At 37.0% G+C, this 15,489-nt stretch overlaps 1 protein-coding gene across 6 annotated transcripts in view; it reads left to right on the top strand.

Moving 5' to 3' along the window:
• Positions 1 to 15,489, top strand: part of hdac7a (histone deacetylase 7a) — a 100,892-nt gene that overhangs the window by 38,013 nt on the left and 47,390 nt on the right. Inside the window, exon 1 of one of the 6 annotated variants that reach the window (XM_051879403.1) lies at positions 12,028 to 12,049. The exons of the other annotated variants lie outside the window; for them this stretch is intronic. Coding sequence (XP_051735363.1) covers positions 12,028 to 12,049 — 22 coding nt within the window. Of the gene's footprint in view, positions 1 to 12,027; positions 12,050 to 15,489 lie in introns of those variants that run through there. 6 annotated transcript variants of the gene reach the window in all.

The raw sequence follows: 15,489 nt of genomic DNA, 5'->3' as shown, positions 1-15,489 counted from the left end.
GCGTCCTGAGCAGCTGCCGCGGAAGCAACGGGTCTGAATAGTTCAGACAGCTGTGGTCTCTGCAGGAACACTCAGGACAAAAACACACCGAATGAATCTCTATATTAGAGATTCTGAGGCATAGCTGGTACTTACACATAATCCATTATGCCTCTTGAGCTGTGAAAGAGCAAAAAAGTTTTCTCTGTTGTCAAATACTGTATATTCAGTTGACCATTTAATACTACATTCAGTGACTTATAGAGTCATTGACTAAGGAGGAGATATTGTTGCCCTGTTCCAAAATGTGAGTCGTGTCTGTATATAGGCAGCATTTTAAATACTATGACAAGTTCAGAGAAAAAATACATACAAGTAAATTCTTTTCAAGTATATCATGGAAAAATATACTTGAAAAGAATTTACTTCAGTTTGAACTGAATGTAGTTTTCGGACACTTAATTGCATGTTATTTGCAATTAAATGAAAGTGTATTATAGTTTACGTTTATATTAAATGCAGTTGAATTTAAGAGTGTTTTTTTGACCCACTTTAGTAGGTATGTCTTCTTTATATGTAATTTCATAATTACTTCTATTGTCTCTGAGATATGGTTAAGTGTACTGCTGAATGTACTGAGAAGCATTTATGGTCAACTAAAATATACTTTAATGTAATTTCTATTGAATCTTGCATATCATGTATTTAAATACGTTTGCAATTACACATTTATAATGATGTTGCAATTTAATTTGTATAATATATATTTACTCTAAATATAACACACTACAGTTAAAATTACAAGTAATTGCTTCACATGTGCTTTAGTGTGTTAGTCAACACACAAATACAAAAGATTAATAGAACATAAAGGTTTAAAATGTACTTTAACATAAAACCTTTAATTTGACATTATTACAAAGTGCACTTTTTAGAAGTGTGCTTAAATGTGTTTATGAAACATAGTCATGAAAGCGTGCTGTCTTTAAGTGTACAATTTTTAAAATATATTTTTTAAGATTCACAAGTGCACATTATACAATATGGTTAGGTTTGTCCATATTTGACCCAAACATGGGTTGAAACAACCCAGCTTTTTTTAGAGTGTAGACTGTGTTATTGGTGCGGTGGAATGTGCTGCTGCCGCATGTGAATTGAAACTTTTGGAAGATTCAACAACAGTACTGGGAGATAAAGGTAGCCTAAGGCTTAAATTCTGATATTTCAAAGTCCTATGGCCATATATTTACTATATATTACTAGTAAACTATGAAGTGTTGCTTCACTTAGTGAAAGAAACAACGGATAGCATAGTTTTGCCTAATATTTATGTGTGGTTTGTGTTGTGTTTTATTGCTTATTAGAATGTCGAGTTGTTATTTTAGTAACTAGCTGATGTTCTATCTGAGTGCTATTTGTGTGGTGCTCAGAGTCCCTGATCTTAAAAGAGAGCCTATGTGTGTGTGAAAAAAATAAAGATACATATATAATTATATATAGTTAGAGAGAGAATGAATTGTAAAGGATTGAATCATGCCACATAAGATTTCTTTGAGCAGGAGGAATGGGAAATATCAGGACAGGAGTGATAGATAGCAAAATAAAGAAAGGAAAGACAGATGGTGAGATTAGAAGCGAGTGAAGAACTCAGTGAGAGGGTGTATGTGAATGCGGTCAAATGTATCTAAAATTGGAGATCCTGTCTTGCACAAGGTCGATTTAGCAACAGTAAAATAGAGAGCAAGAACGGGAGGCCTATTTAAATGTGTCAGCTTATCTCACAGCCGCTTTGAGAAGTTTATTTACTTTGCCTTCAAAATGTAGTGCAAGGAATGAGAAAAACTGAAGATTAGGCTTCTGTTGAATGAATAGAATGCTAAAACTGTGCACGTATACGCACATATACATTATCAAAGTAGATATGGCAAAAGTCTAAGACCACAATGAAAATCGAGTATTTAACATCTAATTTTTCATATAAAATGCAAAACAGAAGCATTTTGACTAATGGTCTCAGACTTTTGGACCCCTGCATATGTTAACAGAGGTTTGAAAATTCAGCAGTAAAAATGGAAAAAAGACCTTCATGGGTTTCATGCTTAACTAGTTTTTCCATCTCTACTCCCTGATTAGGGTCTAAACCCTCAGGGCTAATCAGACGCTAGGCTAAGTTAGCCATTATGCGACTGTGAACTCTTCTCACCATGGGGCTTTTGCAACATATCGGAGGCCTTGTTTTCTGAATGGCCACATGAGACAGACAGAAATAGCCCTTCCATTCGTCTGTTTCGCTTTGTTGAAAAGCCTAAAGAGCCCAGTTATAAGTTTAGCTTCTTTGCTTGATGTGAAGCCCTGAATGTTCAGTTATAGCACCTAGTTATAGCTAGCTTGCTAAAAACAGTTTTGTTTTACAATGCTTGCCTATTTTCTGAACAAACAGATCCACTTGGAGGAAATGCAAGAAATACATTTAAAATGTGTTTTGTGTGTCAACAACAGAGTAAGCTGTTATTTTGAAGGTTGAAGAAAACATATGCTAGCATGTAGCTATGCTAACATATAGCTTTGTGTGCATTCCGGCCTTGAAACATGAACTGTTTTCTTCTACCTCAATAGAAACTGGCAGTAACAAAAATAGCCACATACAAGAAGTCACGAACAGGAAACGAAGACAGCAAACAGGAAGAGTCTCGCTCACTCTTTTTGTCTCCCTTCTGTTGTACGTTTTGCACTCGTAACCAACACCTCACTGGCTCTCACTGTTGCACTTTTACACGGCTTCCATGTACACAAAAAGGTCTCTATGGTAACTAAAGGCTCTAACTCTCTTTTTTTTTGTGTTTATGGGATGTCCCCGAGCAACCTTGGCTTCGAAACCAACACAATGTTAAACGTGTGAGAAGAAAAGAGCCAGAATGAAAGAGTAAAACACATACAGGGGTAATATGTGAAAGAGGATGTTGTTGCTGACCAAACGCGACCACTGGGAGCAACAGTACTGACTAATTATAGTTCAGAGAAAGAAAGAGAACGAAAAAAGAGAGAGAAGTGTTGCTTAAGAGTGCAAAAACGGACTTCATCCTCTGGCTATTTATATAAAACTTGTTTTTGAGGTAGCCATGGCTGGAGCTGTAATCACCAGTGTTTCCTCAGTCGAACAGGAAACCAAACAATCCAGGCCCTATCGCCAGTGTGCCCAGGGGAGTCAGTGTGTGTGTGTGTGGCTAATTAAAATGGCTGAGGTCTCCTCTGTTGTTGATTAAACCTCCCCTTGTTCTGTGTGTTGGCCTCTGGGGCCTCCGACACTTATTTGCAGCACTTGCAGTGTGGGTAGTTATTAGACAGGCAGACAGAAAACTCAAAAAAGAGAGATGCAGTCACCAGATGAACTACCAGACTCCTGAATGCACTCTTCAAAACAATGGTTCTCTATTGTTATCGATGGTTCCATGAAGAAATGGAACCTTTCTATTCCGCAAAAGGTTCTTTATAGTGGGAAAAGGTTATTAAAGGATTAGTTCACTTCAGAATTAAAATTTCCTGATAATTTACTCACCTCCATGTCATCCAAGATGTTCATGTCTTTCTTTCTTCAGTCCAAAAGAAATTAAGGTTTTTGAGGAAAACATCCCAGGATTTTTCTCCATATAGTGAATTTCAACAGTTTCCAATGGTTTGAAGGTCCAAATTGCAGTTTCAATGCAGATTCAAAGGGCTCTACACGATCCCAGATGATATAAGGGTCTTATCTAGCGAAACGATCAGTCATTTTCTAAAAAAAAAAAAAAAAATTACTTTTTAACCGCAAATGCTTGTTTTTTGTCTTTATTAACTTGTTCCAAAGCACAGTATCTTCCTACAGACAGCAATTTAGTCACATACGTGACATGAATTTTCCATTATGCTGCCTTCTGATTGCCTTTGTGTTGTAAACAAAATCTTTTTTTGAATTATATTATATTTTTTAAAAGTTATCTTGCTAGTGCAAGACAAGCATTTGTGGTTAAAAAGTATATAAATTTTTATTTTTTATTTTAGAAAATGACTGATCGTTTCGCTAGATAAGACCCTTATTCCTCGGCTAAGATCGTGTAGAGCCCTTTGAAGCTGCACTGAAACTGCAATTTGAACCTTCAACCCGTTGGTAACTGTTGAAGTCCTCAAAAACCTTAATTTCTTTTGGACTGAAGAAAGAAAGACATGAACATCTTGGATGACATGGGGGTGAGTAAATTATCAGGAAATTTGAATTCTGGAGTGAACTGATCCTTTAAGGGTGTGTTCACACTTGTAGTTCGGTTCTCTTGGTTCTTTTGGTCCGGATCAAAAAAGAAAATGATGCATCTAGTCCTGGTTCATTTAGCGTTCACACTGCCATTTTTTATCACCAAACCTAAAGATACAAAACAAAAAACGGCTTTTATGATGTATATTTTGTGACAAACTTGTTGAACATCCAAAACAAACCTGTACGCAGGGCTAAACACGCTAATACAGCGAGTATGTGTGTACATATGAAGGTATATGATGAAGCTGAGAACTCATGAAGAGCTTATAAAATGTGTAAAGGAGTCAAAATAGAGGCAGGAATCCCTTTGTTACACACAAACAAAGATCTGCAAGGAGACACTGTTCTGATGCCTGTACTGAACTCGCAGCACTTTGACTGACGAGAAAAATCAGGTACATGCTTGAGCGTTTTGTCCTTTTTAGGGTTGCATCTTGTGACATCATGTCCTGTTTTGGGTTCATTTAGAAGTCTTTGGTCTGTGTTTCGTGCATATTTCTGTTGAACCTCACCAGAGTTCGTTTGAAAGCGGACAGAGACCCATCTTTTCAGGTATCTCGGTCCACTTGTTTAGTGCGCACCAGGGTTTGGATGGCACACTTATTCAAATGAACCGCAGTAACAGAGCAATCACACCAGAGTTCATTATAATTGAACCAAACCTGACAAGTGTGAACACAGCCTGAAGTGTTCTTCACGCTGAGAAAAGAACTCTTCACTCAAAGGTTCTGTGGGAAACCAGAATTTTTTCTACTACGGCATCGGTGCAAAAAATAAATCCCTTTGGAACCTTCATTTTTAAGAGAGTAAGAAAAACAAATGCATTTTTAAGAATGTGTATGTTCTACATTCCATGCATTGCTTCTTTATAGTCATGTCATTCTTCAAGTGTTTTTTTATAAATGTTTTTTCTTACAACAATGCACCTACCTATCATTCATCACTGTTGGGGTATCTGGTACCAGAGTCTTTTCACGGCCATACTAAAGTGCATACATGAGGCATACATGAGGCCAGTGACGACTGTCTGTCCCTCCTCCACTGGATTAGCATCTTTTTTATTCACTGCATGATAACCAGACCGTGCAAAGTTTTTGTTAGTATGCTTTGGACTTCCAAAACCCTGGACACGTTACACCTGTTCATTTTGTAGGTATTTTTAGCACTGATTCATGTTATTTGTATTTTTGTCTCTATTAGCCCTGTAACTTGTTCCAAAGCACAGTATCTTCCTACAGACAGCAATTTTGTCACATATGTGACAGAATTTTCCATTATGCTGCCTTCTGATATACCTTGTTGTGAACAAAATCTTTTTTAAGTTATATTATTTTTTAAAAGTTATATTTTGGGGCGTTTTATGGAAGCTTGTTTCTGCCACAGAATAAAAACAAAACAAAAACAAAAGGTAACTGCCACTTTTTATCTCACAATTCTGACTGTTTTTCTCAAAATCACAAGTTTACATCTCGCAATTCTGACTTTTTTCTGAGAATTGCAAGATATAAACTCGCAATTGTGAGTTATAAAGTCAGAATTGTGAGATATAAACTCACATTTGAGTTATAAAGTCCAATTCTGAGCAAAAAAAGTCAGCGTACAATTCTGACTTTATATCTCAGAATTGCGACTTTATTTCTCATAATTACAAGTTTATATTGACAATTCTGAGAAAAAAAGTCAAAATTGCAAGATAAAAAGCAGTTTCCTTTTTTATTTTTTATTCAGTGGTGGAAACAAGCTTCCATACATATTTGCCTTCATTTGACAGGAAAGTACAGTACAGACAGGAAGTGAGGAGATAATGCAGTGTTCAACAAACTAAGATGAAGGTGAAATGTTAATTATAAACATATTTTGAAAAAGTTTACCTCAGTATTTCATGCAATACTTAGAAGTGTCAGCAAAAACAATACAAATCTATTTTTATCTAATATTTGTGCTTTATATTTTTTGTTTATTACAATGTCACATTGCTAGCTTAGCAACATGCTAGTGGCAAGTTCTAGTGGAATCAGTGGTACGTTGTGTCTCAGTGTGAGTATCTCTGTTTCGTGCAGTGCAGATCAGTCGATAAGCAGTAAATGTGGTTTGGTTGATAAATTAATATTCACACAGAATGCATTTTTGCATTTTAAAGTCCCCATGAAATCAAAATTAAAGTTTTTTGGCTTTTAGTATGAATATGTTAGCCTTACTGTTATCAATTAGCTTTGTGCTCCAAAACAATGACAAAATTCGCATTTAGAAGATATAAGCATTCAAAACTTCTGCCAGAATGGATCGATGATTTTGATGACATCACGCTGCACTTCAGCTTCTCATCAGATTTTCTGTCCAATCAAATGCTCTCTAGAATCTAAAGCACCCCGCTCCCTACATTATAAATAGACCCTGAAGCTGTGGCTAAAAATTGTAACTTTTTCACACATTCTTTACATGAAGTAGAGAGAATGAAGTCTGGTTTCACGTTAGTGTCATGCGAACTGCCGCAGGACGCACACAGTCTGCTCCAGCCCATAGACACGATAGCACAGATCGGATCATATCCGCGAATCGGCGCAGACCACAAAACGAATCGGATCCATTTGAATTCTGCACGAAATGCTATATTTTAAAGTGACATTGAGCAGATTATGAGGAGAAACGGTTAGAGATTAGGAGGAAACTGTGGCTTTACTGAGCTCAACGGCTCTAGCCGAGCTGCGATATTAATAAAAATGCTATTGGCTTTTTAAAAAGGGGAGGAGCTGTTTCGATATGCCCCGCCCTGTCTTCCCTCTTTCAGTGGAAATTACGTCAACACATTGAATAATGCTGCACGTTTCAAGGCACTTTAGTGGGCCTTTAAAACGTGAGACGTGAGCAGTGTAATGTAAAAAAATGCCTTCGAGATGCGCTTTTTAAAGGTTGAAATTATTTTTACTTGAGCGGCATGTTTTTAGAACACTGCATCATGATCAAGATGCTGCAAAAGACGTGAGACACGAGTGTAATGATCAAATACATACAACACGTTTAGATAGAAAAACTATGGAAAATCATCGCAGTGGATGTATGTTCACACTGCAAGAGAGTGACGTGACAAAACTACAACATTAGAGCTAGTGTGTTTGCGTTTTCTTGATTATAACGCAAGCATTGCAATTTTGACGCACATTGTCAGCATAGATTAGACGTTTTTATTATTTCTAAAGACCTGTCTGATAGGACTTCAAGCATGAGTGATTCAGTAAACATTAATGATTCGCACTGGTCAATTGTTCATTGTTGATTGTTAATTGTTATCGTTATGCCTGAGCGAAACAGCAGAAAAGCAGATATTTGTGCTGAGGTGTTTTGAAGCTCATGTTGCTGTTGAATGTTTAAGTGGGGGTGCTCAGGGGTCATCGGACAGAGAACATGAGCAGTTTTGGAAACTTGGGTCGGGACAGTGTGGGAATATTATACTCAGGATGCATTATACATCAGCCTATGTTCTACACTAACACACCTGACACACACACACAGACTTCAATGCAATGTTTTTCATTCTAAGATATTTACTATAGCCTACCCATAAACCTAACCTCACACAAACCTGTTGACATTACTAGATTTGAAGCAAAATACTGAGGAACAAATGTTATTTATTGTCATTTAAACATACAATTGTAGTGCAAAAAATACATATTTACACCTTAAGCATACTTCAGAAAACAGGTTTATGAACATACCAAACTGTTTGCATAGTACTGAACCCTCACCTTAAACATGCAGAATATGTAACATGTGTACATTACATATTGTGTGTGCATACAAACTCTGCCCTTCTGAGCTGTGTCAGAACCATTGTGCCAACACGACTATCATGTTACTTTGAGTGTCTCGTCCTCTGTTTCTCTGTAAGTCTTACTTGTTCTGTATTTCCAGTCAATAGTTCTATGGTTACACCAGCAGTGAAGTGACTGGTGCTAATGAATCTTAGTCCTTATAATCTTAGAATCTTAGTACATGAATGCAAAGGACAGCTGTTGTACTGAAGTGCACAAAGTTAACGCAATTCATATCTTGGTGCATGTTCATTCTCAGTCTTGCCAGGGGCACAATATCAGAATAAATGTTCTTCTTTTACTTGACTGTTATGGTCAGTTTTCTCTTTCAAGTCAGATATTGTCATGGCGGATTGCAGAAAGTCTTGCTGAGCAAGGTTGTTGAAGTTGGGTAAACTAGCTAACAGTATGTTTATTAGGGGTGAGAATATATAGGCATGTCACAATTCGATCCGATTCAGATTCTGGGAATCACGATCCAATTCTAAAATAATTGTTGATCTGCATTATTAAGTAATGACTTTTTTTTTGCATTTTTATTAAATTAATTATAAATACTTTTTAAAAATATTTTCAAATTAATAATAAATCACAACATTATTAACTAAATATATAGTTCAGTCATGAACTATACCACTTAAAGCCAAGTGGTTGTCCAGTCATTCTGTTTGTTCTATCTACATAGCCTATTTTTTCCTGACTTCGAATCGGATCAGTTCATTACAGCGCGCCATGGGATTTCGCTTGCCCTTCACCTTCCCCAGCACCACCTGCCTATTTACAGCTAGTTCCCTAAATAAAGCCTGGCTGATATCGTATTGTCTGAACCCTCAAGCTTGTTATGTTCGAAATGATTATAAAATCATTCAGAATGCAATACAATCACACATTAAAATTTTAGAGTTGCCCAAGTGGTGCTATAGTGAACATTAGCTTAAAGTATTTACTTTTACAGTCAGTTTTCTCTTTCAGACTGACTACTGTCAGGACAGAGCTAAAGTATGGTAAATTATACAGTAGCAGACACTGTTTAATAACACAAACATTTAGAAGGTAACTCTATTGCCCCCTTGAGTTTGGAGACTTGTTACTGCCACAGTAACACAAGGACATACATTATCTACAGTGGGACCACACACACTTGCAATGCATACTTGTGTGGCCTAAATCTTATACTTATATGCTCTGAGGTTTGATCTTGAATGATAATTTATTGTAAGGTGAGGTCATGTGAAAGTCTGAATTCCCAACACACATTTCCATAACAGTCCAAACATTTTAAATGCATCTTACTATGTGTTACTATAAACAGACCGTCGATCCTGCCTTAAGCAAATCAGTTTCATGGATAGCATCCAGTTGCCAAACGTGTGCGTGTAAATGAAAGGATATCAAATGAACTTATTTGTGTATGTCTGTGCAAATCTAAAATGGCATCTCAATTCAGTAACCAGTGGTTTAGTTCAACACAACAATTGAGCCACCCAGAAAAACAAAGACACACTCTGCCAACTATTTAATAAACTTCACTGCGCATAAACTAACACACACCCTCATTTGACGTGAGGCATGCGTTTGCCCTCTCGGACGGGAGCTTTCTGAGGTTCTTGCTCCATTGGCGGCTGACCGGAGGCCTCTTGAGTTACTTTCTCAGGAGTGTCAGGTTTTCAAATCAGCTCCCCACTCCCATACCCCCCCAGCTCTCTCTGAACCTCCAAACACACGCACACACACTGAGAAAGCTTTCATCTCCGGGATCTGAGGAGATATGGATGGCATAACAGAGGTCAGAGCTATGACATGAGAATAGACACTTAGGCAGTTTATTCAAGAAATATTCTGTTAAATACTCAAGTTGTTGCCTGTGACCCATGGATAGTTACCCCAGACAAAATTGTTGTTGCTTCTTTTCTAAAAACAAAAGTGTGTACTACACTAACATTATCTAAGCATCATATCTAACAATAATACATTTGTGTTGTTGTTTCCAATGTCGCAACTTGGTTTTACACTTACTCGTTTTTCACTGATAACAACTGCCTACTGATTGATGTGCATGTAACTCCAAATTAATATTAAAACACACATTTTACTGAAGTATGTGTGTAAAATGAGCCACTTATTTCAGTAATTTTAAAAATTATTGTAAAAAAACAATTTAAAATAATGATTGTTTTAAACAGGTTTTCAACAGTGTTGCAGTTGTAATCTAAAATGAAGACTGTTGAAAATCGTTTTCAATAGTTGAAATGAAATAAAACATTACATGAAAAACTTAAACTTAAAAAATGTAAATTAAAGATAACTAGAAATGTTAAAAAATAATCAAAATGACAAAACAAAATTACCAAAACTGAAAATATAAAGGCATTCAAAATAAAAGTATTCATAATGTATATTATAATGCATTATATCTTTTCATAAATAATTGTAACCCAAGTTAAAATGCTTTATAATATTTGCAGATTCCTTGTTACATCTGAAATTGTTTGTTGAACAATGAATAGATAAGTATTATTATAACTGTGGTTACAATTATTCACAAGACCATACAATGCATTATAAGGTGCATCACAAGGTACAATTAATGCATTAAAATAATACATTATAAATATATATATATATATATATATATATATATATATATATGTAAGATATTTTCAGGAGGCTGATTAAACAGCTGTGGTTGTTGGTTACTGCACATTTTAAAAGCAAATGAAAATCAAGAGTCGTTACTACCACATCATTTTATTTACTGGCTGCCGATCAACCAGCATTTTCGTATAGCTAAATAAGCATTTGAGTAATTTAAGTTGAACTGATAAACTCATAATAGTCCTTTAAATTAGATTTAAATGTCATGCTGTCTGCAAGTCATCAGAGTACAGTTTAGTGAAGAGGGAACACTCAGAGTTTAATCTCCTCTGATAGTGAACACACAACCTGAAAGCTTGGTAGATATCTCTAGAGGCTCATTACTCAGCTGTGTGTGTGTGTTAGTTTGTGAGTTATGCTAGTCACTCAACACACTCCTAAGGCTGATGATAGACTACATCGCAGTCAGGGCTTGTTTTCAATCTCTTTGGAGTGCACACATTTGCACAGATGCTCTGACAGGTCTTATCTATAGGTTTTCGTAAGGTTTTAGACACACGCCACAACCCTTTCACTCACAAAACTGATGCCACAGATGAAGTAGCCATAGCATAACCATCAAACGATGACCACTTTCACTTCTGTGAACCAAGTCAGCTACCATATCAAATCAGACCCTTCAAGAATCCAACTTTTTCCACGTTTCAAGAGAAAATCGCACTGTTCTTGAACTCTTCCCTGCCCTGAGGAAGTTCGTAGCACATTTCACCCCTCCTCTGCTGTCAGATGAGCATAACAAACAAAAGTGGGCATTGAAATGATCAGAGCTAAAAAAGAAACATCACTCCCTCCCACTCCAGAATAGCTGCGCAGCTACATGCCAATTACCCAGCCTAACATCAACATCTCACGGCGGGGGGGTCTGACCCCGTACAAGCAGATGTCACTCGTTCCGCACTTCCTGTTTTGCTGGCTGGTGTTATTTTCAGATCAGCACACACACTCACAAATACACAAACCAGCTCTTTTTCTAGGCTCCCAGATTTACAGCGACAGCTTGCCTTCTATTGTTCTCCATTTCCCATTCTGCTGTGACTCAGGCGACATCGCTGGCCAACAGCAGTGTGTGTGTGTGTGTGTGTGTGTGTGTGTGTGTGTGTGTGTGTGTGTGTGTGTGTTATTGTTGTGTAGCTCATACTCGGCCTTAGAACAGCCCGTGCAGCTGGTGTTCTTGGACCGGACTCGTTCATGAAGGTCAAGTGCTGTAGGCTCAGCTCTGCCTGACAAGCCAACATTATCCACCTTTACCAAAATCAGGCTAAAGGGCCGTTTACACCAAGGACGAGGACTATAATGATGACTATGATGTTTAAAGGTAGGGTAGGCAATTTTAATAATAAACACTTTTTTGTTATACTGGTTGAAACTCTCTTCATATTCTGATAGCAATCAATAATAGAAGTGGTCTAAATATTTAAACATGTACATATATCTTCTGTGGAAGTCTCAGGACCAAAAAATGTCCAATGCAATGATACAATGTCCTACCTGCCTGTCAACATATGTATTTCCATACCTCTGCGTACCTGCTCACGAAGACATCACACATCATCGGCGCATTTAGTAAGGCTATGCAGAGTTGTAGACAGACAGTCACAGAGTGCCACAAACAAACAGCAGCCACCTTTTACAGTTCCTGTAAGATGTGAGATGGCAGTCCGGAGCTGTTCACATCCTCAGACTCGGATTTATGTGTTTCTATGTCAACACTATCAACGGCAAAATTAATCTGCAGCAGTCAGGTGGTACAAGTCAGAGCTCTGTAAGTTGTTTATGTTCATTAGTATTGTAATGTTATGTGCTTTGAGACATGAGGTAATTTAACGTCGTCTCTCGTGATGCTTTGCAGACTCTGCTGTGTGTGTTCATGTGTTTTAAAGAAGGCGTGGCTTTGGAGACGTTCTGAAAGGTTGGGATATCATGCTTTCAAAGCTAGCTTGCTATTGCTAGCTGCTCAGAAATTGCCTACCCTACCTTTAAATAATCATTCTAATTCTACTGTATGAGAATAGAGAAGTCCTCACCACAACTATATAGTGACATTATATCATTTCCAGCAGATGAACGATAAAAACATCCTGTCCAATCCTGCTTTATTGAGCGCAAGCATTTAAAGTGGCAGACGACGTAACTGCAGCTGCAGAACGTTGTCGTTCATTAGTGTGGACACTAATATAGTTATAGTTTGTTATATATATATTGTTATAGTTATTGTTCTTGGTGTGAACAGACCCCAAAGTCGGCACGAAATGAATATTCCTCATCTCCATTTTCCAAATGCATGTTATTGATCTTATTGCGAATGATTTGAACCAGGCCCTGCCTCTTTGCTGAATGTGAAAATACTATGTGATGTGACAAAATCACAGCCAATCAGAAAAAAATTTATGTTGATATGTTGTTGTGGGATTTTGGACCAGTGAGATCCACTGTGGGTGGGGCTACCCAACTTGATTTAACAGAAATAGAAAATATAGAAGAAATATAGAAGACAGAAAAATTATCCTGTCACTCTTCTCTTGCGATGGTTATGGCTGGTTTTGGAAGAAACTAAAGCCTCGCTCAGACTGTCAGTCCAAATCCAATTTTTGTGCATATCCGATTGAAATCCGATCAGATTTAGCAAGTGTGAACGACAACAAATCACATGAAATGCGATTTTTGCAAATCTGTTTCAAGCTACATTCCTATGTGGTTTGAAATCCTATTCAGCACGGCGGCTATACATTGTCATGTTGTAAATAAGACAACATCTGTATTGCAAACCCCCCCTCCATGTTGCGGATGTTGTTTTTGCCGTACGCCTAACAACGGAATGTCATTCACATAGAAACCAAAGCAGATATTCCAGAAAATGAGATAGCGGCATGGACGCACAAATCAGATCTGAACAGTTGCGATACACAGTGTGGACAGTAATAATTTAGATCAGATACACAAATACTTGGATTTGGACTGACAGTGTGAACAGAGCCTTTTATCGCATTGCGCCTGGTTATGGCACGGTGCTGTATCTACTTTTAAAAACATAATTCATTGTTTTTTATTACAATGTGGTACCATGTTACAGTAATTTTGTTGTAATATAGTATTTTGGCAGAAACTATGGTTTCCACATTGTAAGGTTATTCCATATCGCATATAGGCCGGTCTCATATTTGTGACTGTATACTGACTAAAAGAGAATTGTATTAAATGAAAGGTGAATAATGAATCAATCTGCATTGCATATAAGTGAATTCTAAATTTACACTGTATTAATAATTAATTCAGTCATGCTTTTAAATTAAAAGAACACGGAAGAAAGATAGGTATCGCTTTTGATTTATGTGTGATTATGTGATTATGAGTTCCTCTATCAATCGAGTCACACTTGATGGCACCTGTAAGTGTTATTTTTGATCCATGGAGGTTCTAAAGTTAGTCAGCATCTGACTACAACAACACACACCCACTCACACACGTATAGCTTGACATACAGCGAGAGTGTATTGAGAGAGGCTTTTTAAACTGGTTGTGCTGGTCGAACAGGTCAGGGTGTGCGAGGGCTGGAAGTGGGAGTGTGTTATACACTGCAACTTGTGTTTTTTTCTGTCTGACTGATGGTAGTCATGGAAATAAATGTCTCACAGTCACTGCTGTGACAATACAGCTAGTTTTAGTTCAAAAATAATGTCTCATTTAGCATTTATTACTGGTCTTGCAAAGAAAATGATGCCATTTTTTGAGGAGAGACTGGTCAAAATCCAGTAGACTTGCATTGAAAAGGAACATGAGCCAGACCTGGTGGGCCCTTTTGACTGGAGCCAGTAAATAACCACCTAGTACCAACTCATAGCAACTGCCAAGCATAGTTATGCACTAAAACCCATTTTAGACACCTAACAACTGCATGACAACACCCTGGCATCATAGTGGCATGTTTTGCACAGGCAAACACCATTTGTACAAACACCAAGTTCAATACAGAACTTTAAGCAAGGAATTAGTTCTTTAGAAAACTTGTTTAAACAACCTAAACAATACATTGAACTGAAGAACTTATATTGTAACATCAAGAACGTCTTTACTTTTCAAAGTTCTTTATAATCAATTCAATCTGTACAGTAAAAATGCTTCTTGACAAGCAAAGGGATTATCTGATCTAATAATGTTGAAAAGAACCGCAGAAAAACCTTTTAGGAGTGTCAACAACTACTTCACACTTTATGTTCTGAATACATTACATGAACTAGTGAGATATTACAGACCAAAAACCTAAAATTATCTCTGACATGCCAGCATTTCTTCCTCACTGCATAATGAATAGGCAACTACAGGAAGTCATCAACTACAGTCAGTATGCAAGTGTCCTTCATCATTCAAGGAAAAAGCATGCACCTAGTTTAAATGGTGCCTTGTTCTAAAAATACAGTTATTTTAGAGTATCACAATTACTAGTATGATCACTATTAGTATTACAATTGCTCATATGTGGCATTCCTTTCTAAGTGATCAGATTTACAATTTTCACCTGTTAGACAATAAAACTGATAAAAACAAATGCCTTTGAAGGACATGAGCCGTATACAGATACCAAAATTTTATGGAGACCTGCTTTTATTTCAAGAAATTAAATTATTTTCCAGCAATTACCCTTAAAAAACTACTATGGTCGTAGCTCTGGCATCAGAAGGAAATACCATGGTACTTTAATATTCCAAGATACCTCAGAGAATACTATGGCATTACCAAAGTTTGAGATCGGTAGGATTT

The sequence above is a fragment of the Ctenopharyngodon idella genome, chromosome 22 (assembly GCF_019924925.1).
Source record: "Ctenopharyngodon idella isolate HZGC_01 chromosome 22, HZGC01, whole genome shotgun sequence".
Classification (NCBI taxonomy): domain Eukaryota; kingdom Metazoa; phylum Chordata; class Actinopteri; order Cypriniformes; family Xenocyprididae; genus Ctenopharyngodon; species Ctenopharyngodon idella.
Note: the sequence above shows the minus strand (reverse complement) of the source record. Positions and strands in the feature narration are given on the sequence as shown.